Below are 27,633 nucleotides of genomic sequence, written 5' to 3'. Positions count from 1 at the left end.
CCATCCCGCGGGCAGAGACCACAGCGGCTGCACAAGACCTATATAAATAAACCGGGGGGGGCACGGAGGGGGCACTTTTATTGAGTTAAAAACCCGGCGGCGGGGGCTGTACACGGCGATAGCACCATCGGAGAGAACCGGGTGATGGGGGGGGGGGAACCGGGGTACCGGGACACACACACCCCCCCCAAGTCCCCGGTAAGGGGGAGCAGGGCTCGGGAAGGGGGGGGGGTGTGGAAGACGTGCGAGCGCGGCGCGGGGGGGTCAGCCCTGGCTGCCGCAGGACGAGAGGCTGTCATAGAGCGAGTCACTGAGCGACTCCGAGTGCTCCAGCCCCGGGGGGCCGCGCCCCCCATCCCGCGACGGCGCCTCGGTGCTGCCCTCGTCCCCCACGTCCGAGGCGCTCGGGGTGCGGCTGCTGCTGGCGCTGAGGGCGGGCGGCAGCGGCGCCTCCGGGGACGCCCCTCGGTGCGCGGCGGGGCTGCAGACGGGCGCCTGCGGGGGGACAGCGCGGTCAGGCTGGGCTCCCCCCCCCGCCTCCCATCAGTACCGATTACACCCCATTTCCCCCCCTTTCCTTCCCCTTACCAGCGGGGGCCGGTGCAGCCCCTCCAGCCCCTCCGCGGGGCAGAGGAAGGGGTCGGCGGCGCCGCAGGCTTTGGCGTTGGGGAAGGTCCAGTTCTTGCTCTGCTGGACGCGCCGCGGCTTCCCGGCGTCGGCACCGGCGTCTGGGGGGGCGAGCAGAGGGATTGGGGGGGGGTCAGCTTTCTGCAGAGCCCCGCTGTGACCCCCAATGGGGTGCTGAGCCCCCCTCATAGCACTTTGTCCCCACCGTCCCCCGTAGGACACTGACCTGGGGGCCCGGCGCGGTGGCCGGGGGGGGCCGGGGGGCGGCACGTCGGGGTGCTCCGGTGTTTGGGTGCCACCAGCAGCTCCTCAGCGCTGGGAACCTCCCGCTCCAGCGTCCGGGCCTTGCGCGGCACTTTGGTGCTGGCCGGTGGCCGCCCTGGCACGGGCCCACCGGGCAGTGGCTCGGGGCGGCCCCGCGGCTTTGGGGTGCTCTTAGCAGGGACCCCCCCATAGTCAGGGGGCGGGAAGGTCCCGATCCCACTGTCCAGTGTCCGCGTCAGTGACCCACAGGCTGGTGGCACAAGGGGAGGAATCAGTGCCGGGGGATCCGTCCTGGTGCCCCTCATCCCGCCGTATCCCGTCCCCGGCACCCCCTCACCGGGGAAGTGCTGCGACGTCCCCGACTCGGACAAACTCTCATCCGATGGCAGCTCGTCCCGGAGCCCCACATCCGGCACCTATGGGGGGGTGCAGAGGGTGAGCGGCTGCGGGGGGCGATGGGGAAGGGGTATATGTGTGTGGGGGGGGTGTCCTCGCCTTGTCGGGGGGCTCCCGCAGGTGCCCCACGATGCCGTTGCGGGGCGGGCGGCAGAGCCGGGGGTCTTTGGCGTCGGGGGGGACCCGCCGGAGGTCACAGAGCTCCCGCTTGTGCTCCAGGCGGCTCTCGTAGGGCACGTCCTTCCCGTCCACCCTGCGGACCGCACTGTGTGGGGCGGGCATCCCAAACCTGCCCCACACCCCGCCCGCAAAGCGGGCACTGACCTGTCCAGGAGCTGCTGCATGAACGTCTCGGCCGTCACCTCCTGGTACATGACCGGGAGGTGGCCGGTGCCGCGGGGGGCACAGCGCGGCCGCCCCTTCTCCAGCGCCAGCCCCTGCAGGAACGCGTGTTCCTCCCGCAGCGCCTTGCGTAGATCCTCCGCCTTCTCCATCAGCTTCGAGATGTTGAGGCTCTCGGCTTCCAGCTTGCGGGCGGCCAGTTTCACCTCGCGGCGCAGCGGGGCCGGGGTCCCGGCCCATTCCCGCCCGCGGCCGCCGTCCCCGCGGCGGCTCAGCGCCGGCAGCTTGCTCCGCCGCAGCCCGAACCAACTGGCCAAGCCTCCGGCCGCCTTCCCCTTGGCCTCGGCCGCCGGCGCCCGCTCCTGCCCCTGCAGCCGCAGCACGTTCTCCTCGATGCCCTTCATCACCTTCTCCTCAATGGCCGAGTGTGCGGCGGCGCCCGGCAGCGGGCCCGTCCCGGGGGGCTCGGGGGCCGCTGGTGTCTTATGGGACCCCCCCGCTGCTTTGGCTCCCGCCGGCTCCTCGCCCCGCGGCGTCCCGGCTTTGCCAGCGCCCGCCTTGGTGGGCAGCTTGGTGGGGCTGCCGTGGGGGCTGCGGGTGGCTTTGGCGGGGGGCGCCGGGGGGGCCCGCGGTGGGGTCCTGCCGCCGGTGGGGCGCCCCTTGCCCCCCGCCTTGCCGGGCTCCCCCATGGAGCCGGAGGAGTAGCACCGCGCCAGGGGCTCCCCAGCGTGCGCCGGCTCGGGGTGCTTCAGGCTGCCCCCCAAACCCCCGCCGCGGGACGGGGGGCGCAACTCAGCCCCATGGCCCCGCTCGGGCCGGCCCGGGCCGGGGGGCTCACGGCCTTCAGCCCCTCGCAGCTTGCCAAGGGCCGCCAGGCGCTCCTTGAAGGGCAGGTAGCCCGGCTCGGGGGGCTTCTTGCCGGGGCGCCGGGTCGGGGCCGAGCCCCCCGTGCCCCGGCGGGTGCTGGGGGGGGAGGCGGCCGCCTGCTCGCCACTGGCGGCGGGGCCCGGGGTCCCGGGGGGCTGCTCGGCCGCCTCATAGGGCCGGGGCGAGGGTAGGACGGGGGGTTCGGGGGAGCCGGGCTCGGGGGGGGCATCGGGGGAGGCCGCTCTGGGGGTGACCTCGGGGTTGCCGCTGCGACACGGGATCCTGGAGGCCTGAGCGAGCTGCGGGCTGAGGCGCAGCCCCGCGGGGGGGGGCGGCAGTTTGAGCACCTTGGGGGGCGAGGGCAGCGCGTTGGGGACCCCCCCGGGCGAGAGCGGCGTGAAGCCGCCCTCGGGGCTCTCCTCGCCCGGGGCGTAGAGCCCCAGGAAGGACGCGGGGAGCTCCCCCCCGCGCCGCTGCCGGGGGGCGCCCCCGGGCGCTTCTCCATTGCGGCGGCAGCACCCGGGCTCCCCCCGCAGGAGCCGCTCGGCCAAGGCGCTGAGGCCGAGGCGCTCGTCGGGCGAAGAGCAGGGGCTGCCCTCGGCCCCCCGCCACCCCCCGGCAGCCCCCGGCGCCCGCAGCGGGCACAGGGCCCAGCCCGGGGCTGAGCAGGGCTCGGGGGAGCCGGGGGAGGCCGGGGGGGGCCCCAGCAGCGGGTCCGTCTCCTCCAGCTTGCGCAGCACCTCCAGGATCTGAGCTTTCTTCTTGAAGAAGGGGGAAAGGGCGTCCAGGGGAGCAGGGCTGAGCCCGGGGCTGCCCGACGGCACCGGTGGTATCACCTGCGGGGGCCGGGAACCGTCACCCCCTCCCCGTGCTGGGGATGGGGTGGAGGGGCTGGGAAAGGGGGATGCGCCACAGGGTGCAGTGGGATGAGGACGCAATGGGCAGATGGGCCTGGAAAGGGCAATGCCATGGCTCCAGGATGGGGACACCAAGGGCTCAGGGAGGGAGACAGAGGAGGGGACACTGTGGACCCCAAAAGCGGGGTACCACGGGCTGGGGACACCACACGCTTGGACAAGGCAACAGCAGGAGCCAGCCTGGAGGGGAGGGACAACAGGACGGGGAGGTTCGGAGACGCTGGTGCTCACCTCTGGCAGTGGGATGCAGCACCCGGGGGGCAGCGGGGGGGGCGGCTGCTCGGCACAGCCCGGCTCAGGGCTGCTGGGGGCCTCCGCGGGCACCGGCGGCAGCTGGAGATGGGGGAGGCAGCAGGTTAGGTTTGGGGTGGGGGCTTTGCCCTGTGCCCCCCCAGCACCAGCACAGCCCCGGCCCTACCTGGGGCAAGGATCCAGCCGAGAGCTGCAGCTTCTGCTGGAAGAGGTCGCTCAGCGCCTGGTTCTGCCGCTCCAGCTCAAAGACCCGTTTCTTCAGCTTGATGCATTCCTCACGCAGGTCCTGGATGGGGCGGGATGGGGAGGGATGAGCCAGGAGCCCCCCATGTCCCCTGATACCCCTCAGACCCCCCCCCCCCCGACACCCACCTTCTGGTTGAGCAATGCCTGCACCACATGGTTGGCGACCTGGGGAGCAGAGGGAGGAGCCTGGGTGAGGGGTGAGGGCACACACAGCCCCATGCCCAGCACACGTGTGTACACGCGTGTCACATGTGTGTGTCCTCCCATGATACCTCGTCCAGGCAGCGCTCATACGTCTCCCGCTGGTTCTCATTGGCCTGGGCCAGGGCTGAGTTCTCTGCCTGGGGACAGAGCAGGGACAGATCAGGGGGTGTCCCCCAGCCCGTGGTACCCCGCTTTTGGGGTCCATGGTGTCCTCTCCTCTGTCCCCCCGCCCTGAGTCCTTGGTGTCCCCATCCTTGAGCCATAGCATTGCCATTTCCAGGCCCTGGGGAGGTGGTGGAGGGGGACGGGCACCTGGACCCCCCCATGGCACCAAAGGGACCCTCCTCTGCCTGGTGGGGCGGGAGGCACATGGGGGCCATGGACAGCAGGGAACTGCTGCCCTCCACCATGGTGTCTGGGCATTGGCTCCATGGTAGCAGCCCCGGCTCCCGGTGGCCCCGGCTCCCGGTGGCCCCGGCTCCCGGTGACCGCGGTCCCCGGCCCCGTCGTACCTCCAGCTCCCGCAGCCGCTGCAGCAGCTCATGGCTGGTGCCCGTCTCGCTCCCGGCTCCCGGCACCTCGGCCACGCTCTCCGACATCGCGGGCTGCGGGGGGACACGCGTCGGGCCGGGCTCCCCGCGTCCCGCCCCCGGGTGGCTGGGCCCCCCCTTACCTCGCTCGGGGTTCCCCCGCCGTGTCACCTGCCCGGGAGGACGGCGCTGAGGATGGGGACGGGGCCTTGGGGGAGCCCCGGGGCTGAGCCCCGACCCCACCGGGACCCGGAGCCACAGGGACCCCCCCTGCCCCTTCCCGGGCGCGCGGGGACCCTGGGACCCGCCCCGGTCCCAGCACACCGGGATGTGCAGCACCCTCGGGGCCCGCACCGGGACCAGCCCCGGGGCACCGGGATGTGCAGCCCCCTCCCCAGGGGCTGGCACCGGAACGCGCAGCACCCGGTGCACAGGACGCCCGGGTGCAGACGGCCCCCCCCCCGGGTGCTGCACACCCCGCTCCCCCCCGGGCTCCCCCCGCCGCCGGTGCCGCTCACCCCGGAACAGGCACCGGCCCCGAGCACCGGCCCCGAGCACAGGCCCCGCGCACTCACGCCCGCGGCTCCCGGCGGCGCTGCTCGACCCCGTTCAGCGCGGCCCCGGGGCCGGTCCCGGCGGCAGCGGAGACTCCATCCCGGCCCGGCCCGGCCGCGCTATTGTTGGGAGGCGGCGGCCCCGGCTCCGCCTTCCCGCCGCGGCCGGGGAGGAGCCGGGGCTGCCACCGCCTCCGGTGCGCGGCTCCGCCAGCGCCGGCCCCGGAGAACCGGCGAGGGGGGGACCGGGGCACGGGGACCGCGGGAGAGGAAGCACCGGGCACCCCCGGGGGTACAGGGCGCCCCATGGAACGGGACCCCCCCTGGAGCACCCTTTGGACGGGGACCCCGGAGCCTGAGCACCCTTCGGGCTGTCCCCCGGGGCTCCAGGCACGGAGCCGACCCCGCACCCCACCGACCCGGGCCGGGGTTGGGGCTCACCCCGACACACACGGACCTCGCAGCGGCGATGCCGGGTGCACGGTGGGCACCGGAGGAGGCAGCGGGAGGGTCTGGGGGTGATGGAGGCGGCGAGGCCGGGAGGGAGGTTGGGGCACATCCCTGTCTCCCTGCGGGGGGGGCATCCCCGGTGCTGGGGTCATCCCCGAGCGAGCTCTGCCGCCTCCTCCCAAGAAACGCAACGAGAGCAGGAAAACAACCGGTGCCTCCGGCCCACTCGGGGCACGGGCACGGGGGGCCCTGTGCGATGCTCCCCCCGTCCCCACCGAGCCCCATCCCGTCACCCCAACCCGCTGGGCCGGTGACTTTGGCCACACACCCCCGGGATGCCGCCCGTCCCTGCACGGCAGCACCGGGTCCCCGCGCACGTGCTGTCCCCGTGTCCCCCCCCGGTGGGTCCCGGTGGTGCCCGCGGGCCCCCGCGGCTGCCCCGGCGCAGGAAGCGGCCGCGGCTCCGGCTGCGTCACGGGGGGAAGTGAGGCTCCGTCTGGAGGGGAAGAGCAGCCTGTGCCCCCCCCCCCGGGCCCCGCGGCGGGGGCACAACCGGGGGGGCCCCCATAGAGGGACGGTGCGGCCCGTCCCTGTCGCAGCACGGGTCCCCCAGTGGGTCCCCCCCCCACACCCGCAGCCCTGGGCACCCGGGCCGTGGCCCCATGGCATGGCCACGATGGGTGGCTTTGGCCTGTCCCACACCGGGAACATGGGGGTGACAGCCCCGAGTGTCCCCAACCCCGCTGGGTTGCTCCGGGACACGCTGCGGGCAGCCCAGGGACAGGCGGGATGCGCCAGGGACAGCAAGGACACCCTGGGGACAGGCGGGATGCAGCGGGGACAAGTGGGATGAGGCAGAGATACAGCCTTGGGGCAGCAGGGACATGTTGAGGACAGATGGGACACCCCAGGGACACTGGGGACAGACGGGGGGACACTGGGGACAACTGGGATGCAGTGGGGACAACTGGGATGCAGTGGGGACAACTGGGGACAGCCGGGGTGCGGTGGGGACAGCAGGATGTGGTGGGGACGACTGGGATGCAGTGGGGACAACTGGGGACAGCCGGGGTGCGGTGGGGACACTGGGGACAGCCAGGATGCACTGGGGACAGCAGGATGTGGTGGGGACGACTGGGATGCAGTGGGGACACTGGGGACAGCCGGGATGCACTGAGGACACCGGGGACAACCAGGATACACTGGGGACAACTAGGATGCAGTGGGGACACTGGGGGCAACTGGGATGCACTGAGGACACTGGGGACAACTGGGATGCACTGGGGACAGCGGGGACAAGTGGGTGGGATGGAGGGCAGTGGGGGACGCACTGGGGACACTGGGGACACGCGGGACACAGGCAGGACGCAGCGGGAAGAGCCGAGGCTCAGCCGCGTTGTACCGGGACCACCCCGGGATGCGCCGGGAGCACGCGGGATGTTCGGGGGCCACCAACCGGGGACACGCGGGAGAGGGGCTCCGGGGGCCACCGGCGCCGCGCGGGGGGGACCGGGACACCCCGCGCCGCTTCCCCCGGTCCCGGCCGCACGTCCCGGTCCCCGCCCCGCAGCGCTGCAGCGCGGCCTCCCCGGGACCCCCCACCCCTCCCCAGCCGCGGAGCGACCGGACTCACCGGGGGCTACGGCGGGGCGGCGGCGGCGGCGGCGCGGGGCGGCATGGCCGGGACCGGGAGCGGGGCTGGGAGCGGGGCTGGCCCGGCGGCGGCGGCCGCGGTGATGTCATGGCTCCACCGGGCCGGCTCCGCCCTGCGCCCCCGCCGCCGCCAATCCGCGCCCGGGGTCGGGGGGGGGGTCCCGGTGCTGCCGCCGCCGCATCCATCGGCGGGGCCCGGAGCTGCCCGGCACGGACCCGGTCTCTGTGCGCTCCCCCCCCCGCCCCGGTGCAAAGGAGCCAAACGCGGAACCCCTCCGGCAGCAGCACCGGGGCTTTGGGAGCAGACGGGTCTTGTGTGTCCCCCCCCTCCGGCTGCTCCATCCTCCCCCACCGGCCCCGTCCCACCCTCACACCGGGACACCAGACACGGACACCGAGCTCCATCGCTTTATTGTGGGGGTTCCCCATGGGAGGACACCCCCTCCCCATTACACCCCCCCCCGTGTCCCCCCACAGCGCGGACGGGGGTCCGGGGTCCCCACAGCTCCTGGATGAGGTCTCAGGTCCCGGCGCTCCCGGATCCTGGCCCCAGGCTCCCGTTGGCGGCTCCATGGGGCTGGGTGGAGGCAGCGGCTTCCTCCGGTGCGAGGGGGCTCTGCTGGGACACAAGAGGCAGCGGGTGGGTGCGGGAGCACCGGGGGTGGCTGCAGGACCCCCCCGTCCCCGTCCCCTGTTGCTCCCGCTGGAATTGGCAATTCCATGAGGTGGGAGCGCCAATGGAGCGGGAGCAGTTTCCTTTGGGCTCCTGCTTGAAACCAACAGCTACAGCGAACTGGGGGTCTTCAGTGAGGGCCTGGGGGTGCGGAGCAGGGCTGGGGCTCCCACACACAGCAAGAGGGTGGCACCGAGCCACCCATGGAGCCAGGCCACCCCCTGGCACCCTAATGGCATCCAGACCCTGGGTGGAGCATCGCTGTGTGGGACAGAGCCCCTGCGTAGAGGCAGCTTCAACCCCATGGAACAGGGGCTGGGGGAGCCCCCGGGGCTGGGGGTGCTGGAAGAGGGGCCCCCGGGGCCGTACCTGCAGGTCGGTGCCCGGGGGGAAGCTGTGGCTGGAGGAGCTGCCCCGCTCCGAGGGCCCCGAAGGCTCCTCCAGGGCCAGGATGTCTATTGCGGCCTCGGCGACATCGCGGAGGGACTGATCCAGCGCCACGGAGGGGTCAAAGAGCAGAGGCGAGGGGGGACACTGGAGCCCGTCACCCACCACGTCCAGGTCCTGAGGACACACCAGCAGGAGCCCTTGGAGCCCATGGAGGTGCCTCCTCCAGGAGCGGCTCCAAAGGGCTCCGGTGCTTTTTGCTTTCGTTTAACCCCATTTCCGAGGGGTTTAAGATGAGCAGGGCAGAATAATCCAGGATTAAATCCCTCATGTATTCCCGATGGGAAAAGAAGGGGGAAAATCCTCTTTTGAAAGCCCTAAACAGGGATTTAAATGAGAGCACAGTGGTTTGGGGGGCTCTGATCCTTCTGCACCACCTCCCACCCCTGCACGTGGTCCAAGGGACTGCTCTGCCCTAAGGCAGGAGGAACCAACATAATCCCGAGCTATGGGGGGGGATTGACCCACAGAGCCCCACAGAGGGGGTTCGGGGGGGTTTGCTGCTGCGGCCCCCACTCACATCACTGAACTCCAGCGGGAGGCTCTCGGAGGGCTGGAGCTCGGCCGCGCTCAGGTACAGCTCGGTGGGGGCAGCGCCCAGCTCCTCGGGCCCCCCCGGGCCCTGCTCGGGCACGTACATGGGGGGGGGCAGGCGGAGGTGCAGGGGGCAGCTCGGCTCCTCGCCCAGGCTCAGGGGCACGGCCCTGGAGCAGGGCACGTCCTCCGAGCCCCGGCACGGCCTGAACAGCGCCTGGCTCGTGTCCTGGCAGATGTCTGTGGCTGGCGTCAAGGCAAAGGCAGAGCCAGAGGTGAAACACCCCCAAATGGGGTTAAATCCTGCCCCCCCCCGTTCATCCCAGGGCAGGAATCCCACCTCCAGCCCCTCACATGGAGCCATCCCAAGGGCACGGCTAAAGGCAGGACCAGCTACAACACACACACACACACACACACACACAATGCTCTGGCCACAGCCAGGAGCGGAGTTCGGCATTCCCATCTTCCCCGCGTTCCCGTCTTCCCGGTGTTATTTGCCTTCCCAAAGGCAAACCTGCTCCTGCCCGAGGTGTAAATGGGACTTCCTGCCTTTTGCCACACGCAGATCCACCAGCAGAGCTGCTGCCCAAGCCCGTGCTCGGGCCCCACTCACTCCATCTCCATGGGGGTGACAACCGGGAGCAGGTTTTGGGTGGGGGATCGAGACTTCCAGGTCAGACACATCCATATGACCCCCCCCGAGCTTCCAAAGCCACATCAAGCAGGGAAAGGCACCAGGTTTAACCCACTTTCTCAAGCCGTCCATAGGGCAGATGTGGAGGGGGAAGTGCCTCTGTGGGGGCACATCTGGATCGCTCTGGATAACCCCCAGCTCAAGCACTGCCTTTAGGGATGGGATAGCCATAAAGCCAAAAGGACAAGCTCTACCTGCAGCCCAGCACCGGGTCCAATCCCTTTCCTGCAGCCCAGCACCGGGTTCATCCATTTCCTGCAGCCCAGCACCGGGTTCAATCCCTTTCCTGCAGCCCAGCACCGGGTTCAATCCATTTCCTGCATCCCAGCACCGGGTTCAATCCATTTCCTGCATCCCAGCACCGGGTTCAATCCCTTTCCTGCATCCCAGCACCGGGTCCAATCCCTTTCCTGCAGCCCAGCACCGGGTTCAATCCCTTTCCTGCAGCCCAGCACCGGGATCAATCCCTTTCCTGCAGCCCAGCACCGGGTTCAATCCCTTTCCTGCAGCCCAGCACCGGGATCAATCCCTTTCCTGCAGCCCAGCACCGGGTTCAATCCATTTCCTGCATCCCAGCACCGGGATCAATCCTTTTCCTGCAGCCCAGCACCGGGTTCAATCCCTTTCCTGCAGCCCAGCACCGGGATCAATCCTTTTCCTGCAGCCCAGCACCGGGTTCAATCCCTTTCCTGCAGCCCAGCACCGGGATCAATCCCTTTCCTGCAGCCCAGCACCGGGATCAATCCCTTTCCTGCAGCCCAGCACCGGGTTCATCCCTTTCCTGCATGGGCAGGATCCAGCTCCTGGAAGAGGGCACAGGATGGGGCTGGCTGCGGATGCCACCAGCTCCATGGGGTTAAGCAAAGGGAAGGGGTGCTGGTGGCAGTGAAAGCTCAGCCCAAGCAATCCCAACCCCAACCCCGCTTTTCCCACTCTGGAGCTCTGGCTGCTCCCCAGGGATCCAGCCTGGCTCTGGTGTGACGTCCATGGCCACTGGAGAGGAACCACCAAAGCCAAAAGCTCCTCACAGCACCGAATGTAGCTCCAGCACCATCCAAACCTGCCCTGGGACACATCCACATGATCCCACTGGGACAGGGATTGTGCATCCCACTGGGAGGGTGATCCCAGGGGAATTCCAGCGCTGGCTCTCCAAAGCAAAGCTTCCTTTGGGCAATAAACCAGCTCAAAGAGGAACCCCCCAAGGGCTGCCCCCAAGGCAGGCTCCTGCTTCAGGCCCTTCAGCAGTGAGACCCCCCCGTCCTCCCCCCTCGTACCAGGAGCTGGTGATGCTGGAGGGAACTGGAGCCCCCCGGGATGCTCCGGGCAGAGGCTCCTGTTGCTCCCACACGAATTGGTTGTTCCATGGGGATGGGAGCACCAACAGACCGGGAGCAGCTTCCTCTGGGCTCCTGTTTGAAACCAGCGGCTACAGCAAACCGCCGGCCTTGATTGAGGGCCAAAGGAGGGACGGACACACGGTGCCAGCAGCCGGGAACACGGGATCAAAGGATACGGGTCAGGCAGTGCCTGGTCATGGGCAGGGACTGGTTGGAGCATCGCACGTCGTCCACGAAGGCCAAGCAGCGCTGGCTGGAGCGGGTGGTGTGGGCCTGCGAGGCAAGAGGAGGGCTCAGAGCTCCCAGCGCCCGGGTCCTGCCTCCAAACCAAGGCTCAGCGCCCCCCGGCTCCTCATCGTGTCCTTCTCCCTCCAGCTCCCGTCAGAGCTGAGCTAAGGCACGACTCGGCTGCAGGAGGGGGAACTTCCCGGACCCAGCTTAAGCCCGTCCCTGGAATGCTTGGAATTGTGAGGCAGCTCTGAAGCAGCGGCTGCGTTCAGCCTCGTGTGTATCCAAGGGACCCCCTTCTGCTCCCCACCAAACCAGCTGCCTCCCCACCCTCCGCAGCACCTCCCACCCCTTTTTCCCTGGGGAAACCCAGGCTCCCTCTGCCCGATCCCTCCTTTCCCAAAGGGCACGTTCCCCAACCCCCCCGTTTGAACCCCTCGGAGGTGCTTCAGGCAGCGCCACCGGGGCCGGCCCGCAGCCGGGCACCTCCGGAGGCCGGGATGGCGCCGGGCAGGGCTCCCGAGGGAGGGCAGCCGCGGGCTCACCTGCTGGGCCGTGCCCTCGGAGGCCAGGGCGCGGCGCTCGCGGAGCTGCCGGTGCAGCAGCGCCTCCGCCCCGTAGCGCTGCCGGTAGCGCCGCAGGCACTTGAGGCGCTTGAGGCTCTCCCGCTCCTTGGCCATGAGCCCCTCGGCGCCCGTCAGGAGGCTGCTGCCTGCGGGGGGGGGTGTGCAGGGAGGGGGGGGTCAGAGCATCCCCCCCCCCCCCCCGCCAGCCCATTCCCTCCCAGCGCTCCTGAGAGCGCCCAACGCAGCCGGGTTGGAGGCATGAGCTGGAAGCGCATCTGGTGGTGGCAAAGCAGATCCCGTCCCAAACAGCTTGGAATCGGGGAAGGGTTTGGGTTGGAAGGACCTTCCCAACGCCCCGTTCATGGCCAGGGACACCTTTACAACAAGGTGCTTTGGCCATTCCAACAGCAGAACAGAGGTTTCTCCCAGCCCAGCCTGCTCCTGGTGCCTGTTCTGGAAGCTTCCCTGAGCTCTCCCAGCTGTAATTACAGGGCCAGAGCTGCTTTTCCATCCCTGGGTGGCTATAAAGAGCTCTACCCAATTGTTACGTACCAAACGGCAGCTATTTTTACTGCTCCGTGGCCTTTTCCAGCAGCAGCTATTCCAAGGCCACGCCGGAGGGAGCATCCTTGGGGCTGGGATACTTGCCCCAGCGCGGCTCTGCCTCTGCTCAGCTCCAAACTCCCAAGAGCAAGGACAGGGAGGGACCCAACCGAAGTGCTTTTCCAAGGGGAAGCTGCACCCATGGCTCGGTGATCACAGCACACGGGGTGGAACCAACCTCTGCTGCCCCACAGCGGCCCCGAGGGCTCAATCCCTGCGGTGGTTAGAACCCCCGAAAGCAGGAAATCCCATCCAAAGCCAAGCACTTTTGTCTCAGGATTCCCTTTGTCCTCCCATTTCCTGAGCACTTGGAAGAGCAAAAGAACCTTCCCAACGCCACGACAGCATCCGCAGAACGAGGCCAGCCCCGAACCACCTTCTGTGGCCACGTTTGGGTCCTTCCCAAGGCAAACCCCCCCCGTGTGAAGAGCAGAGCCCCAGCACTTGCCTATGGCCTCGTGCTCGCCCTTGCGGCTGTGCAGGTACCGCCGCTTCTTCTCCTTCAGGAGGTGCTGGAGGCGCTTGAACTGGTCGATGTAGAGCGACTGGAGGCGGATGAGCTTCTCCCGCATGATGAGCGCCACCTCCTCGGCCGTGTACACCCCGGCGTGCCTGGGAAAGAGCCAGCAGCGCCCGCGGGGGCTCTTCTTCTCACCTGAGCCGTAGGTGGGAGGGGGAACAGGGGCTGGATGGCACAGAGCCACGGGGAGGAGCAGAATCGCTCCCTGGATGGGGGGGGTTGGTGAATGGAGGCTCCACACAACCATCAGAACAACGGGCAGGCCCAAGGCTTGGCAGCCCCGGAGCACCAAGTGCAAGTGCGCCGGCATTAACAGTACCCAACCCTTGGAGCACCCAGAGCAGGCAGCACCCTCAGCAGGCAGCACCCGGAGCACGCAGCACCCAGCTCACTTGAGGGGATCCTCCTGGTCGCTGTCGATGCTGTCGGCCTCGCTGTCCGGGTCCCCTCGCCACGTCTGCTCCACGGTGACAGGGTCCTGCTCCCCATCGCTCCAACTGTCCTCATCTGGGAGACACGTGGTGAGAGGACACTGGCCCCTCGTGCTGTGCCCCCCCCCCCCGCACCAGCACAGCACACACGGACCCCCCCCGGAGCTGCACGGCTCTGCCTCATGCAGGAGGCCACGAGGATGATGAGGGGCTGGAGCAGCTCCCATGTGGAGCCGGGTTGGGAACATTGGGGCTGGAGAAGAGAAGCTGCGTGGAGAGCTCAGAGCAGCTTCCAGGGGCTGGAGGAGCATCTCTTCCCCCTTGGAGATGCTCCCTTCAGCATGAAGGGGAGGGACCTTCATCAGGGATGGAGCGATGGGACAAGGGGTGATGGGTTCAAACTGAAACAGGGGAAGTTCAGGTTGGAGATAAGGAAGTTTTTCCCCATGAGGTTGCTGGGACACTGGGATGGGTTGAACGGAGCAGGTCTGGATGCTCCATCCCTGGCAGTGCTCAAGGCCAGGCTGGAGCAACCTGCTCTAGCGGAAGGTGTCCCTGCCCATGGCAGGGGTTGGAGCTGGAGGAGCTCTCAGGTCCCTTCACCCCAAGCCTTGCTCACACGACGCAGAAGGGATTTCTCGCCGCGCGGTGCTTACCCAGGATGCGACTGGCCTCGCTGCGGCTGCCCTCCGCGGGCTGAGCGCCCGCCTCGGCGCGGGCATAGGCACTCAGCTGCCACAGCAGGCTCTCGCTCCCTGCGCCGGCCTGCGGCTTCCTGCCCTGCGCCTGCAGCGCCAGCGCGTTCCTCCGGGCGTGCTCGGCACACAGCGAGGTGCTGCGGGGGAAACGGGGCGCTCAGCACGGCCCCAGCCCCCCAGCACCACGGCAGGATGAGCCCCCGGAGCCCGGGCAGTCCCTCTGCCTGCAGGTACACACAGCACCGCGGGCACCGGCGCTGCCACGGAGCTTTGTCCTTAAAGCCACCGGGGGGAGTTGTGCTCCCAACCATTGCCACAGTGCCCCGCAGCACATCCTCATGTCGCAGAGGGAATGAGACACCCACTGGCTCCATCCCCTGAGGGGAGCTGGGCCCTGCAGCTGCACTCGCTGAGCACCAAGAACTGCTCCAGCTCCTTCCCTCCCCATTTTATATGCTCCAGAGAAACAGAGGCACAACCAGGCCACCACGACCATCCCACCAGAGGCTCTGTGCTGAGGATGAGCCACGGGCACAGGCTCAATGAGCTCTGACCAGGACCCGCATCACAGGCACAGCGAGCAGGAGTGAGCCAACCCCACAGAGCAGCCAGCGCTCAGAGCCCTTCCCTGGCTTCAAAACACCTCCTAAAGAGACAAGCACTGGGCTGAGGAGCAGAAGAACGAGGAGGAGCTCCTCCTGCCCGGCGCGGGGGGCACTCACCCATCCTTCTTCTCCGTCTTGGGCGCCGCGTTGGGGCAGCGCCTCCCGTTCTTGGCCGACACGTAACTGCACTGCTTGAAGGGGGCGGTCCTGTCCTCCAGGATGTGCTTGATGCAGAAGTCCTGCCCGTCCAGGCGGGGCTGGGAGCAGGCCCGCGGGGTGAACGCACACGCCAGCGGCTCCTGCGCCCGCGGCACCGGCGGGAGGCGCCCGCGGCTCGATGGCAACACGTGGATGCGGATCCGGTTCATGCTGCCGAGCTGCGGAGGGACCGGGAGCTCAGGGGGGGACACGGGAGCTCAGCATCCCAACCCGGCCCCGCTCCCGGTGCCACCCCCGCCCCGGTGCCCATCCCCTGCTCCGGTCCCTCCGGGCACGTCCCCGCGTCCCCGGTGCCCCCCCCCCCCCGCCCATCCCGGTCCATCCGGTCCCTTCCGCCGCACACGTGCTCCGCCGCCCGCCCCGCGCCCCGGCCCCGCGCATGCGCAGGCCCCGCCGCCCGCCTGCCCCCGGCGCCGCCATTTTGTCCGCGGGCGGCGGGCGTGAGGGGAAGCTCCGGAGAGCGGCCCGGGCGGCGCGGCCGGGCCGGAGGGCGGCGGGGGGGGCGGTCCCGCGGCCGGGGCGCGGTGCAGGGGCCGGGGCAGCGCGGAGGTGCCGCGGGGAAGGGCTGCGCGGGCCGCGCTGGGGACGGGCGCCGCCGCCGCCATCTTACCTCGCTGCCGTCCGGCCTCCCTGCTGCCTCAGCGCACGGCCCGCCCCGACACCTCATTGGCCCGCCAGGCAGCCAATCAGCGGTGGGCGCGGAGGGGGGCGGGAGCAGCTGTCGCTCCGCAGGGATTAGCCACGCCCCCCAGGGTCACGTGTGGGCGGCGTGGCGGGAAATCGACACGTGTGCTTGGCGGGACCGGGGCACCGCGGGGCGGGGGTGACCGGTCACCGGGGGTCCGCAGCCGTACAACCGGGCTCGATGCGGAACAAGAGCTTCCCAAGCGCACGGGGACAGGAGTTTATGGGAGGGTGGGAACGCTGCTCCCTCCGGATCAAGCCCCGCACGGCCAGCACCCGGCATGGGGCTGCTCTGCCCCGGGGGGTGCCCCCGGGTGCGATCCCACCCCGTGCCTGAGCCCCTTGCTGCTCCCTGCCAGCCTCTGGGCTCTGCCCCAAAGAGCGGCCTCACACCAAGTGTTCAACACCACCCACCCCAACACACCCCCTAAAAGCCCCGTTCCCGCTGGTGGTGGGTCTGGAAGTGGGATCTGCAGCAGGGGGTGAGGGACGGAGCCAGGCTCCCAAAAGCAGAGCAGCTCCATCACCCCCACTCCCTGCCCTCCCCTTCATCTCCCAACCCACTTATCCCCCCCAACACCACCCTCCCCCCGCGGATTAAAGGCAACAAAGCACTAAAATATAAGTTACTGCTTAAATTATTTGTAAAACGTCTTAAATTTTCTGTGACATCTTTTAAATACCCCCCAGATTCCCCCCCCTCACACACACACATGTGTGTTCCCCACGGGGGGGCAGGGACCGAGCCCCCCACTAACTGCAGGTCAATGGGGGGAGGGGGGAAGGGGGAGGGAAGGAGCAAGGACCAGAGCAAGGGGGTTTGATCCTTTCACAGCTTCACCAACGCCCGCTCTAAATAGCAATAATAAAAGTTATATTATAATAAAATAGTTCTCTCGTGAGGCAGTGGAGCCCAAACAGCCCTTTGGGGCAGCCCAGGGCTGCTGGGCCGACTCAGTAGTAAAAAGGGGGGGTTTTGGGGGGAGGGGGTGGGTTTACTTAGGCAGAGGGGGCAGCGGGGGGGGCGGTTCTGACGGCAGCGGAGGGGGCCGGGGTTTGTCCGTGCTTGGGGCCGCTCTGGCGCTGCTGGAAGGCCGGGGGGGGTTCAGGAGCTCCCCATAGGAGTGGAAGTCGAAGGCGGGCGGGGGGGTGGGCTGCATGCCCTGTGCGCTCAGCAGCGAGTGCAGCATGTTCACTGTGTCCTGGTAGTCACTGGCCTGGCTGGAGCTGTGCCCGTTGGCCCCCGAGGGCCCCTTGTCCAGTTTGCTGTGGGGCCCCCGAGCTTTGCCAGCAGCGGCGAAGGGGAGGCCCCCCCCGTCCGTGGGGAGATGGGGGTACGGGAAGGGCGCCCCGGGGCCTTTGGAGGCTTTGCTGCCTTTGGGCTGGTGCTCGTGGGCTGCGGTGGTTGCCTCCTCGGGCAGAGGCCTCTTGCGGGACGAGGAGGAGGAGGAAGAGGAGGAGGAGGATGAGGAGAGGGGCCCGTAGCTCTTGTGGGGCCCAGCCCCGGGCTGGCCGCTGTGCTTAGAGTCCCCGGGGCGCTTGGCGAGGGCGCCGCTGGGCCCGGCGCCGAGCTGGGGGGGGAAGTGTTTGTGCGAGTGGTGGTTGTGGTGGTGGTGGTGGTGGTTGGAGGAGTGGCCCTTGTGCTTCTCCTTGTGCTCCCGGCTCTTGCCGCTGCTCTCGTCCGAGGAGCCGTGTCTGTCCCCGGCCGCCGGCACCTTGATGCGCATCTTGATCTCCTCCTGCTTGGAGGGCAGCGGCCTGTCCCCGGCGCCACCGGCCACCGGGAGCCGCAGCTTCAGGGCTGAGGCTTTGTCCCCCTTCTCGGGGTTCTCGGGGCCTCCGATGGGGATCTTCAGGATGATGGGAGAGGGGTCCCTGTCCTGCGCCTCCCGCTGCTGCTGCACCAGCAGGTTCTGAGCGGCGTAGGCATACTGGGACCTCACGTTGGCCTCCATGTTCTCCAGCTGCCTCTTCTGCGCCGCCAGCTCCTCGGCGTGCTTGGCCCGGTACTCCTTGAGCGACACCTTGGCCGCCGGCGTGTTCTTGCTGCCCTGCTTCTGATAGGCGGCCCCATCCTGCTGCCCGGGGTGCTCAGCACCGCAGCTCTCACTAGTCCGGTGGCTCTGGGCTGGCTCCAGTTTGGGCGGGGGGTACCAGTGCTCCTGCTGCTGGGACACGTCGCTGCTGCTCTGCTCGCTGGGGGACTCGGCTGAGGGTGGCAGCGCGGCTCCGGCGCCGGCCGTGGAGGACGTGGACATGCTCATCAGACCTGCGATGTTCATGTCCGAGCTGTTGTTCCTGGAGATCATGTTGAGGATGGTCTGCTCCGACAGGCTCTCGTCGTCGCCGTGTTCGTCGGCCTTGGACTTCCGGGCTGCTTGGGAGGCCTGGGGGAGAGCACGGAGTCACTTGGGGCTGGCCCCACGGCTGCTGGGGGCAAGCTCGCACGTACAGACCCGCTTTGGCCCCATCCCTGCTTGTGGGAGAAGCCCCCAGCCCGGTGGCGAGGTTGAAACCCCAACATCTCCCTTCGCCACACAGCAACCGGAGCCGAATTTGGTGCTGGAGACGCATTGTTCCCACTGCCCCCCCAGGTGCCACACGGAGGACACCAGGGCACGTCCTTACCCTCCAGTTGCGGATGCGCTTGAGCCGGCTGGGAGTCTTCTCCAGGATCTGCAGGAACTCGTGGGTCAGCTCTGCAGAGGAGACACAAAGGCAGAGGCCTGGGTGAGGCACAGCCGGCACAGCACCGCTCAGGGCAACCCCTTCCTCACTGCTGGCTGGAGCTACTGCTGCCACGGAGCTGCTGCAGGAGGGGGAATGCTGAGAGCTGCTCTCACTGACCACGCTTAAACTCATCTCACTCCGTGCCTTTTGCCATCCCTGTTGCACCACAGAAGCTGCTGCTGCTGCTGCACTGAAACCTCGGCAAGACCTGAAGCCCTGGAGTCCCTGCAGCGCCCATTGGCAGACCCAGGACCAGAGATGCCAACACAACGTAAGAGCCTTTGTTTTGGGGGGGAAAAAAACCTCGCTCCCAAACTTACCATCTAAGAGCTCCAGAGTTACAGTGCCATCAACGTATTCCCACCAGTGCTTCCCGTCCGTGGAGACTGGGATCTCCCAGTTGGACCACTTACAAGCCAGGTGGATACAGACGCAGGCCACAACGGGAGGGGTGTACTGCAGGCTGAAGGTGGTCAGATGCAGGCTGACGGCACCAGCAGGGAGAGAGAAACAGAAAGCCATGAAGTGCCCAGCCTGACCCTCAGCACTCACCAGCGCCCACTGAGCACGGCACGAGGTGGGGACATGGTGGGGACATCCCTGCGGGGTCCTGCCCCCGCTCCGACCCTGCGCTCGCCATCCCTGCTCCTGCTGCGGCTCATTTCGGCTCCAGGCAGCTCTGGTCACGGCTCTGCCAGCCCCGAGCCCTGCTGAGGGCTCTGCTCCAGCCAGTTCCAAGGGCAGCTCCGGGGGTGGCTCTTCCCAAGTTCAGGAAGAGCGCTGAAGCTGGGGGTGGCACCAGCGGGACGGGGGGGCCCAAGGGACAGCTCAGCCACCAGCACCCGGAGGTGTGAGAGGGGAGAAGCGATGCCCTGAGCACACATCCTGCTCTCTACCTGCAGGAACGTGGGGTCCCGTCGGGCTCAGAGCCCCTGGAGCAGGGAGCATCCCATGGGAATGGCAGGACCTGCACCTCCTCCCCACGCTCGGGTCGGGGCACACTGCTCAGGGCAATGCGGAGGGGCAGAGAGCTGCAGGTCACTGCTCCTCCGGAGCACCACGGAGCCAAAGGCAGGGAACTGGGAGCCTTTGGCCGCTCTGCCAAGGTAAGAAGTGGAGCTGGGTTCTCAGGGAGCCCTGGGCCGCCGCCAGAAGGAAACCAACGTTAAGACATCTCTATCTGCCTGCTCGATCCAATTCCTCCCTTCAGCACCTCCCTCTGGGCTCTCCTGGCACCACGGGAAGGCCACACGGAGGCTGCATTTGCTCCTTTCTGCCTGGGTTTCTGTCCGTTCCAACCTTAGCTCCTGATTCCTTGGGTTTGCCATTGCTGCTGCAGGGATAAAGCCCGTCACGGGGATGCCTTTCCCTCCACACACACGTTACCAACAGCACCTTCCCTCCGGAAACCCACACGGAGCCCTCGGGTTAGAGACCGCCTTCACCAACCACTCACCCTGGGCCACGGGCTGGGAACCAGCCTCCGCCAGGGCCTATCCCAGCTCTTCCCTCCCATCCCATCACTCCTGGGAGCTCTTTGCCACGGCCGCACCTCGCCGTGTTCCCAACGTGAGCTCCTGAGGCTGCTCATCCAGGGGAAGCAATGCTGGGAGCAGCCCTGCAGCGAGGACCTAAGGCCACAGCTCTCCCAGTGGGGAACCCAAAGGCTTTCTGGTGCTCCCAAGGCTCCGCTCTCTGGCCAAGCCGGAGCAAGACTCTCCTTTTCCCTTGGGAGGCCTCACGCCTGCATCCAGCCACCCCTTTATCCTCTACAGCAGCCTTTTTGGGGTACAGCCGCTCCCCGGGGCCGACCTGCAGAGCGCCCAGTTCGGGGCTAACTCTGCCATGAGACCCAACCCTTGCACCTCCAGCCCCGCTCTGTGCTCTGGGTGCGGGTTCGAGCCTTCCCAGCTGCCTCGCTCCCCGCACGAGCGGGTTCTGAGCAGCCCATCCTGATGCTGCGGCTGGTTCTGAGCAGGAGGAAGGGCTCGGGGCCGAGGCCAGTGGCTCCGAGGCTGCCCCGTGGTCTCTGGTGCCACTTCTCCTCCAGTTTCCCCTCTGCCAAATATGAAGCGATTGTAAAGTAATAACCTGTTGGTAGCCATGAAATAGGAAGTTTGGGCCAAGTCCTTGCTGGCTGCAAGAGAAAAGGAAAGAGCAGGGGCTCAGTGTGTGTAAACTGAGGGATTTTGCTGCCTTTCAGCCCGAAACAGGCCGCTCAGCACCACCCCCCCAGTGCGAGTGCCCCACAGCAAGCGGGGTTCGGAGCCCCGTGCACCCGCGGGTGCTGCAGCAGAGCCCTACAAGGGGGTTCCCCGGCGGAGGTGAGGGTCCCCAGCACCCACCTCGCACCAACTGCGTGCACTTCACCACGTGCGTATGGGGGTGGTCGATGGTGATCTCAAAGCCTGGAAGGAGAAGACAATGTGGCCATCAGAAACCCATGGACCTCGTTGAGGGGGGGGCCAAGGCTTCCTCGCCCCCCCCACAGCCCCTGCTCTGCTCGTGGCCACAGCACTTGGCTTCTGCAGCCACCGAGCCTGAAGCTGCTGCTTCCAGACCTCCAGCAGCAGCTTGAGAGACCTCCCTGCAACCGAACCAGCTCAGCAAGAGCAGGATAAAGCCTCTTAGAGCAGCTGGAAGGAAGGAGGAGCCAATGGCATCTGCTCAAAGGCATCTGCCACCCAGAAAGCCAAGAGCCAGCAGCCGCCCTCCCTTTGAAGGAGGCTCCAGCATCGCAGAGCTTCGGCCTCACTGCTCCTTCCTATTCACTTTGGGCACGAAGCTCTAAAGGGGGGGGGGGGGGAAGTTCGGCTCAGTCCATGTGTGCAGCACATTTGCTTCTTCCCATGGGGAATGCTTCCTCCCATGGGGAATGCTTCCTCCCATGGGGAGTATTCTAGAAGCAGGAGGATGTTGAAAGGGCAAGAGGAGAAGCTGCAGTTTGGCCCCTGCTTGGCCAGCACCAGCCCCTGTGCTCCTGGGGGCCTCTGCTCGGAACCAAGGTGGAGGGAACAGAGGCCCCCGGAGGGTTGGGAATAACCTCCTGCAAAGGGCCTCTGGAGCGGAACACGTCGCTCCACGTCCCTTTTAGGAAGGAATGGGAGAACGGATCCAACGGAGGCTCCAGCTTCTGCTTCCATAACACACAACCCCCCCCCCCCAAAACCTGTTGCTGGTGGGGTTGTTGCTTCATATTCAACCCAGTAACCTCCAAGCCAGGCTCTGTTAGACCTGGCTCAGCACAAGCTGTTTCCCAGCACCAGGAATTATGGAGGATTATGGAGTTCAACAGCACAACGGGGGCCAAGCAGCACAAAACCTGCTGTGGGAGGGGGGAAAAGAGACGACGGCTCCTGGGTTACACCTGAGACAAGGAGAACGGGGGGGGGGGGTGAAAGGAGGGTTTGATGCCTGGCTTCCTGCTGCGGAGAAGACCGTGGTTAAAACTCTTGGCTCTGCAGAGCATTCCTGGCTCTGGGAATGCCGGGCTGCTGTGGAACACTCACCCAGGGTCTGGAGGATGATGCTCTCTAGAATGACCAGGTCTTGGGCTTGCTGCAGATAAGCCTGGGTGGAGAGGACAGCAAGTTACTCACGGTGTAACCCTGCACGTCGCTAACACCAACGCAGCCAAGGGGAATCTTTGGCACACGGGGGGAGGCAGCCCAGATTCCCGGCTGGAAAAGAGGCAGCAACGGCCCCGCTCCCTGCTAGTGCTCCTGCTTGTCCCAGGGAGCCTCTCGGTGCTGGTCCCTCACAGCGTGCGGGCAGCACAGGGATCTGCTGCTTCATTTCCCCCCAGCTTCCCTGGAGAAAGCTGCTCCAGAGCCGAGGAATCGATGTGTGGGGACAGCCACATCCACACCCTGCCCCACGCACGCTGTCACACAGCAGAGGCCAGGAGAGAGGAGCCCTTTAGGCGCTGAGCATCCCCGTCCCCCCCATTCCCAACATTCCCATCTCCCCACTCACCTCACTCTTGGGTTCCAGAGGCGCTTCCAAGGGGTGCAAACAGGCTCGTGCCACCTTGATGACATGCTCCAGCTTCCGAGGCTGCTCCTCCACCTTGGCTGCCAGGAAGAGCGCGGCTGGAACCACGGCCTGCAGCGGGGCAGATCCACCCGTTTTCCACGAGTTAGGAAGCGCCGAGCAACGGGGCGAGGCTCGAGCTCCACTTCGAGAGCAGGTAACGCCGCCAACCCACCCCCCCCGCGGGGAAAAGGGGCTCCCAAGGGCGCTGCTCCCCCCATGCCGCCCCCGAGGCGGGGTCCCCGCGCCCCCCCGGGCCGCAGCACTTACGTTGCGGTGGAACTGGGTGAAGGACTGCACCATGTAGAAGCGGTGCATGTACACGATGGCCGTGTTGATGGTCAGCTGCGACCTGATGGCGCCGTTAAGGAAACACACACACACCGCGCTGAGTACCGCCCGCATCCCCCCCCGCACCCCGGCCCCGGCGCTCCCGCTGCGGGCCCCGCCGCTCCCCGCCCCTCAGCGGCGGTTACCCGGGCGCAGGCCGCGCGGCCTAGCGCAGGCCGGATACACGTTGAGGCGCTGCCCCATTTCCTGCAGCAGGTTGGCCGCCTGCTGCCGGTACGAGAGCTCCTTGTCGGGGTCGAGCCCGGCGCGGCGGGAAGGGCTCCGGTCCAGCTGCTCGCGGCTGAAGTACCAGCGGCGCCCCGCCGAGCCGCCGGCCCCGCCGCCCGCCGCCGCCTCCATGGCGCTCTGCGCCCGCGCACGGAGCGACGCACGCACGGCCGGCGTGATGGCGTCACACAGCCGCGGCCGCGCGCACGGACGGGAGGGGCAGCGAAGGAGAGGAGCCGCGCATGCGCAATTGGAAATCACACACACACCCCCCAACCCCCTCCGGTACCGGGACCCCCCCCCTCCGGTACCCCCCCCCGCACACGCCAGGCCCCGGCTCGTATCCAAAGTGAGTTTTATATATAATTTATCTGTACACACATAGGACAAAGTACCTCAGGTCTGTGCTGGGGGGGGAAAGGGGGATGAAGGGGGGGGGGGACACCGGTGTGCCCCCCCCTCGGTTTTCCCCCTTCCCCCCCACACCCCCCAAAAAAAAACCTGCTTCAGAAACCGCGAAAATTAAGGAAAAAAAATCAAAAAAATAAAAAAAAAAAGTCACTTCATGATTTTTTTGCATTTAAAAGGGGGGGGCGCCCCCCCCCATTGGCAGCCCCAAGGCTGGGAGGGGGTGTCACGGCGGTGCTTCGCCTGCCCCCCCCCCCCCGGGCAGGCGGCACTTCAGTTTGGCACATGGAGGGGGTCACCCCCAAACACCACCCCCACCCCCCCCAAGCCCCGGGGGGGGCCCATCCTTTGGCACATGGACGGGGGTCAATGGGGGGGGGCTGCACCCCGATACCCCCCCCCCTTTTGTGTCCATTTCTCCCTTTGTTTCTGGTTTAAATAGGTGGATTTGGGGGTTTTCCCTCTTTTGGGGAGGGGGCAGGACCCTCCCGTGCCCCCCCCCTAACTCCCCCCGGGGCCGGCATTGAGGAAGTACGTGGTCATCTCCCCCTTGCCCTTGACCTTGACCAGCCCCCGGCACTCCAGCGCGTAGCCCTTGGCTGCCAGCACTTGGTACAGGTCCGTGGTCACCTAAAGGGGGGGGACAATGGGGTGATGAGGGGGGGCAATGGGGCGGGCGGGGGGGGGGCACGGGGGGGGCCCGGTGCCGCTGACCTGGATGCGGTCGGGGACGCCGGTGCTGTCCATGCGGCTGGAGACATTCACGGTGTTGCCCCAGATGTCGTACTGGGGCTTGCGCGCCCCGATCACCCCCGCCACCACCGGGCCCATGTTGAGCCCTATGGGGACAGGGGGTCAGTGGGGGGGGGAGAGGGGAAAGAGGGGCAGGGAAAGGGGCGGGGGGGAGGAAGGGGTTGGGGGTGCTTGGGTGGGGCAAAGGGGTTGAGGGGGCAAAGGGGGGCGCAGTGGCAAAGGTGGAGGGGTCTATAAGGGGGGTATAAGGAGGTGCATAAGGGGGGTATAAGGGGGTGTATAAAGAGTATATGAGGGGATGTATAAGGGGGGTGTATAAAGGGGTGTATAAGGGGGGTATAAGGGGGGACATAAGGAGTGTATAAGGGGTGTATAAGGGGTGTATAAGGGGGGACATAGTATAAGAGAAGTGTAAGGTCTGCGTGTGCAAGGGTACAAAGGGGGTGCAGGGGTACAAAGTGGGGTGCGGGGGTACAGAGAGTGGCGCAGGGGTACAGAGGGGGTGCAGGGGGTACAAAGCGGGGTGCAGGGGTGCAAAGCGGGGTGCAGGGGTGCAGAGGGGGGTGCAGGGGTACAGAGGGGGTGCAGGGGGTACAAAGCGGGGTGCAGGGGTGCAAAGCGGGGTGCAGGGGTACAGAGGGGGTGCAGGGGTACAAAGCGGGGTGCGGGGGTACAGAGGGGGTGCAGGGGTACAAAGCGGGGTGCAGAGGCACAGGGGGGTGCAGGGGCACGGGGGGTGCAGGGGCACGGGGGGTGCAGGGGTTACAAAGCGGGGTGCAGGGGCACGGGGGGGCGCAGGGGTTACAAAGCGGGGTGCAGAGGGGGTGCAGGGGCACGGGGGGGTGCAGGGGCACAAAGCGGGGTGCAGGGGCACGAGGGGTGCAGGGGCACAGAGGGGGTGCAGGGGCACGGGGGGTGCAGGGGCACGGGGGGGTGCAGGGGCGCGGGGGGTGCAGGGGTTACAAAGCGGGGTGCAGGGGCACGGGGGGGGTGCAGGGGCACGGGGGGTGCAGGCCGCTGACCGATCTTCATCTGGAAGTTGTTGAAGGAGTGCTCGTTGATGTACTTCATCTGCTCCATGAGCTGCATGGCGTAGTCCGCCAGCGCCGCGATGTGGCTGCGGCCCTCGCGGTCGTAGGTGGCGGCGTTGAGCCCCGAGGCCGCCATGTACGTGCTGCCGATGGTCTTGATCTTCTCGAGCTGCCGGTACCGCTGCTCGCTGATGATCTGGGGGGGGGCACAGCGCGGTAACGGCACCGCCACGGCCCCGGGGACCGAGAGCTCCGTCCCCGTGTGCTCCATGCCCTGCACCCCATCCCCTGCACCCTATCCCTGTGTGCCCCATCCCCTGCACCCCATCCCTGACAGCTCCATCCCCTGCACCCCAACTCCTGCACCCCATCCCTGTGTGCTCCATCCCCTGCACCCCATCCCCTGCACCCCCCCCTGTGTGCCCCATCCCCTGCACCCCGTCTCCTGCACCCCATCTCCTGCACCCCATCCCTGTGAGCTCCATCTCCTGCACCCCATCCCCGAGAGCTCCATCCCCAGCACCCCATCCTCTGCCCTGCATCTCCTGCACCCCATCCCCTGCCCCCCATCCCTGTGAGCTCCATCCCCTGCACCCCATCCCCTGCCCCCCATCCCTGTGCACCCCATCCCCTGCACCCCATCCCTGTGAGCTCCATCCCCTGCACCCCATCCCTGTGCACCCCATCCCCTGCACCCCATCCCCTGCCCCCCATCCCTGTGCGCCCCAGCCCCATGTGCACTGTCCCCTGCCCCCCAGCTCCATGAGCTCCATTCCCTGCTCCCCAGCCCCTCTACCCCCCCATTCATCCCATCCCTGTGCGCTCCATCCCACAGTCTCCCCACGGCCTCTTCAGCACCCCACCAGCTGCCCCCCATCAGCTGCCCCCCATCAGCTGCCCCCCATCCTCCTCACACCCTTCCAGCCCCCCATCTTCTTGCGTCCCATCCCCGTGCACCCCACACACGGCCTCTTAGCACCCCGTCCTGGTGCGCTCCAGCTCCAGCACCCCATCCCGCGGCCCCCGGCCCCGCCGCCGCCCTGGGGCACCTCGTCGAAGTCGGCGATGATCTCGTTGAGCAAGCGCAGGCACTCCACGCCCTCGTTGTTGGCCTCCAGCTCCACGTAGAACTCGGAGAAGTTGCTGATGGAGGCGAACATGACGGCCACGCACTCGCAGGACTGGTAATAGAGCTCGTCGTTGCGCCGCTCCCGCGCCAGGAAATGCGCCGCCACGTCCTTGGGCAGGATGTTGTGGAGCAGCCGCCGGTTGTAGGCCTGGAGCTCCTCCATCTCCTCCTTCTCGCCCGTGGCCTGCGGCGCACAGCACCACACGGGATCGGTGCCGGGGGCAGGAATGGGATTGGGCCCGGGGATGGGGATGAGATCGGCCCCGGGGCACGGGGATGGGATCAGTCCTGGAGCTCCGGGATGGAATCGGTCCCAGGGATGGGATCGGTTGTGGGGATGGGGATGAGATTGGTCCCAGGGTGCAGGGGTGGGATCAGTCCTGAGGATGGGATCGGGATCAGTTCCAGGGATGGGGATCGCTCCTGGGGTTGGGATCGGGATCAGTCCCAGTGCTCAGGGGTAGAATCAGTCCTGGGGATGGGGATGAGATTGGTCCCAGGGTGCAGGGGTGGGATCAGTCCCGAGGATGGGATCGGGATCGGTTCCAGGGATGGGGATCGCTCCTGGGGTTGGGATCGGGATCAGTCCCAGTGCTCAGGGGTGGAATCAGTCCTGGGGATGGGGATGAGATTGGTCCCAGGGTGCAGGGGTGGGATCAGTCCCGAGGATGGGATCGGGATCAGTTCCAGGGATGGGGATCGCTCCTGGGGATGGGATCGGGATCAGTCCCGGTGCTCAGGGGTGGAATCGGTCCTGGGGATGGAATTGGTTCTGGAGATGGGGATGGCATTGGTTCCGGGAATGGGATCAGGATCAGTCCCAGGAATGGGATTGGGGTCGGTTCCGGGGATGGGATCGGTCTTGGTGCTCAGGGATGGGATCACACCCGGGGATGGGATCAGTTCCGGTCCCGGTGCCCCCCCCCCCAGCACCCCCAGATCCACCTGGAGCTTCCAGAGGAAAGTCGAGGCGCGCGGTGGACTCGACCTGCTGCGCGTGCAGGTACAGCGCCAGCGCGAACAGCGCCAGCACCGCCGGCGTGACGATGCGCAGCGGCACCTTCCCCTGCGCCGCGCTGCAGGCACCGCACGGTGTCACCCCGGCCCGCCCCGGGACCCCCAACCTGCCCCCGACCGGCCTCGGGGACCCCCAACCTGCCCCCGGCCCGCCCCCGGGACCCCCCAACCTGCCCCTGACCGGCCTCGGGGACCCCCAACCTGCCCCCGACCCACTCCAAGGACCCCCAACCTGCCCCCGGCCCGCCACGGGGCCCCACAACCTGCCCCAAACCCACCCCAAGGACCCCCGACCTGCCCCAAACCCACCCGGGACCCCAACCTGCCCCCGGCCTGCCCCGGGGCCCCCCAACCTGCCCCCTGCCTGCCCCCGGGACCCACCCCATCTACCCTGACCCGCCCCGGGACCCCAACCTGCCCCCGGCCCG

At 67.6% G+C, this 27,633-nt stretch overlaps 4 protein-coding genes and 2 non-coding genes across 18 annotated transcripts in view; all 6 read right to left on the bottom strand.

The window, feature by feature from the left end:
• Positions 1–60: 60 nt before the first annotated feature.
• Positions 61–7,373, bottom strand: NCKAP5L (NCK associated protein 5 like). 3 transcript variants are annotated; one of them, XM_030510448.2, is made up of 13 exons: positions 7,283–7,373; positions 4,789–4,816; positions 4,628–4,720; positions 4,184–4,252; positions 4,038–4,076; positions 3,832–3,951; positions 3,645–3,746; positions 1,612–3,332; positions 1,387–1,540; positions 1,229–1,307; positions 854–1,141; positions 589–728; positions 61–495 (listed from the first exon to the last, which is right to left on the bottom strand). In XM_030510448.2, the coding sequence occupies exons 3-13, from the start codon at positions 4,712–4,714 to the stop codon at positions 265–267; spliced, it is 3,030 nt and encodes a 1,009-aa protein (XP_030366308.1). In that variant the 5' UTR covers positions 4,715–4,720; positions 4,789–4,816; positions 7,283–7,373; the 3' UTR covers positions 61–264. The 3 variants fall into 3 exon arrangements, with proteins under 3 accessions (XP_030366308.1, XP_030366307.1, XP_030366306.1); XM_030510447.1 differs by lacking the exon at positions 7,283–7,373 and adding an exon at positions 5,164–5,638; XM_030510446.1 differs by lacking the exon at positions 7,283–7,373 and adding an exon at positions 5,221–5,638.
• Positions 7,374–7,694: 321 nt separating this feature from the next.
• Positions 7,695–15,504, bottom strand: KANSL2 (KAT8 regulatory NSL complex subunit 2). Of its 6 annotated transcripts, XR_003994838.1 has the most exons (10): positions 15,474–15,504; positions 14,762–15,021; positions 13,998–14,176; positions 13,303–13,417; positions 12,839–13,014; positions 11,767–11,933; positions 11,170–11,266; positions 8,943–9,196; positions 8,345–8,739; positions 7,697–7,918 (listed from the first exon to the last, which is right to left on the bottom strand). XR_003994838.1 is itself a non-coding variant. In XM_030510452.1 (9 exons), the coding sequence occupies exons 1-9, from the start codon at positions 15,010–15,012 to the stop codon at positions 7,823–7,825; spliced, it is 1,533 nt and encodes a 510-aa protein (XP_030366312.1). In that variant the 5' UTR covers positions 15,013–15,120; the 3' UTR covers positions 7,695–7,822. The 6 variants fall into 6 exon arrangements, 3 of the variants coding, with proteins under 3 accessions (XP_030366312.1, XP_030366313.1, XP_030366314.1); XR_003994839.1 differs by lacking the exon at positions 15,474–15,504 and having other exon boundaries at positions 7,695–7,921; positions 14,762–15,122; XM_030510452.1 differs by lacking the exon at positions 15,474–15,504 and having other exon boundaries at positions 7,695–7,921; positions 8,345–8,539; positions 14,762–15,120.
• Positions 7,992–8,119, bottom strand: LOC115618812. Its single transcript, XR_003994857.1, has one exon. It is a non-coding gene; the product is annotated as a small nucleolar RNA SNORA2/SNORA34 family (small nucleolar RNA).
• On the bottom strand, positions 10,988–11,116 carry LOC115618811. The gene has a single exon (XR_003994856.1). It is a non-coding gene; the product is annotated as a small nucleolar RNA SNORA2/SNORA34 family (small nucleolar RNA).
• Positions 15,505–16,169: 665 nt separating the features above from the next.
• CCNT1 (cyclin T1) lies at positions 16,170–23,160 on the bottom strand. 5 transcript variants are annotated; one of them, XM_030510428.1, is made up of 9 exons: positions 22,824–23,160; positions 22,580–22,661; positions 22,253–22,381; positions 21,787–21,847; positions 20,623–20,685; positions 20,369–20,414; positions 18,598–18,761; positions 18,176–18,246; positions 16,170–17,934 (listed from the first exon to the last, which is right to left on the bottom strand). In XM_030510428.1, the coding sequence occupies exons 1-9, from the start codon at positions 22,997–22,999 to the stop codon at positions 16,543–16,545; spliced, it is 2,184 nt and encodes a 727-aa protein (XP_030366288.1). In that variant the 5' UTR covers positions 23,000–23,160; the 3' UTR covers positions 16,170–16,542. The 5 variants fall into 5 exon arrangements, with proteins under 5 accessions (XP_030366288.1, XP_030366289.1, XP_030366290.1 ...); XM_030510429.1 differs by having other exon boundaries at positions 22,580–22,654; positions 22,824–22,904; XM_030510430.1 differs by lacking the exon at positions 18,598–18,761 and having other exon boundaries at positions 22,824–23,074.
• A 45-nt stretch (positions 23,161–23,205) lies between these two features.
• ADCY6 (adenylate cyclase 6) overlaps positions 23,206–27,633 on the bottom strand; it is a 15,805-nt gene continuing 11,377 nt past the window's right edge. For both annotated transcript variants that reach the window (XM_030510426.1, XM_030510427.1), the window contains 4 exons: positions 26,109–26,372; positions 25,051–25,255; positions 23,990–24,114; positions 23,206–23,905 (listed from right to left, as the gene is read on the bottom strand). In XM_030510426.1, the coding sequence (XP_030366286.1) occupies positions 23,777–23,905; positions 23,990–24,114; positions 25,051–25,255; positions 26,109–26,372 (723 nt within the window). In that variant the 3' untranslated portion in view covers positions 23,206–23,776. The remainder of the gene's footprint in view (positions 23,906–23,989; positions 24,115–25,050; positions 25,256–26,108; positions 26,373–27,633) is intronic.

This window comes from Strigops habroptila, chromosome 23, assembly GCF_004027225.2.
Source record: "Strigops habroptila isolate Jane chromosome 23, bStrHab1.2.pri, whole genome shotgun sequence".
NCBI lineage: Eukaryota > Metazoa > Chordata > Aves > Psittaciformes > Psittacidae > Strigops > Strigops habroptila.
This window is presented reverse-complemented; position numbering and strand designations above follow the sequence as displayed.

Bases quoted from the DNA above. Each gene is read 5' to 3' on its own strand.
- NCKAP5L (XM_030510448.2), bottom strand. From the start codon at position 4,714: ATGTCGGAGAGCGTGGCCGAGGTGCCGGGAGCCGGGAGCGAGACGGGC. The intron at 1,541-1,611 runs GTCAGTGCCCGC...TGCGGTCCGCAG, and splicing joins ATGCAGCAGCTCCTGGACAG to GGTGGACGGGAAGGACGTGC. The intron at 729-853 runs GTCAGTGTCCTA...TCGCCCCCCCAG, and splicing joins CCACCGCGCCGGGCCCCCAG to ACGCCGGTGCCGACGCCGGG.
- KANSL2 (XM_030510452.1), bottom strand. From the start codon at position 15,012: ATGAACCGGATCCGCATCCACGTGTTGCCATCGAGCCGCGGGCGCCTC. The intron at 14,177-14,761 runs GTGAGTGCCCCC...TTTCCCCCGCAG, and splicing joins AAGACGGAGAAGAAGGATGG to CACCTCGCTGTGTGCCGAGC. The intron at 13,015-13,302 runs GTGAGCTGGGTG...CGGGCGCTGCTG, and splicing joins GACCAGGAGGATCCCCTCAA to GCTCTTTCCCAGGCACGCCG.
- CCNT1 (XM_030510428.1), bottom strand. From the start codon at position 22,999: ATGGAGGCGGCGGCGGGCGGCGGGGCCGGCGGCTCGGCGGGGCGCCGC. The intron at 22,382-22,579 runs GTAAGTGCTGCG...GCCCCGCTGCAG, and splicing joins TCACCCAGTTCCACCGCAAC to GCCGTGGTTCCAGCCGCGCT. The intron at 20,686-21,786 runs GTGAGTGTTCCA...TTCTCCTTCCAG, and splicing joins CATCATCCTCCAGACCCTGG to GCTTTGAGATCACCATCGAC.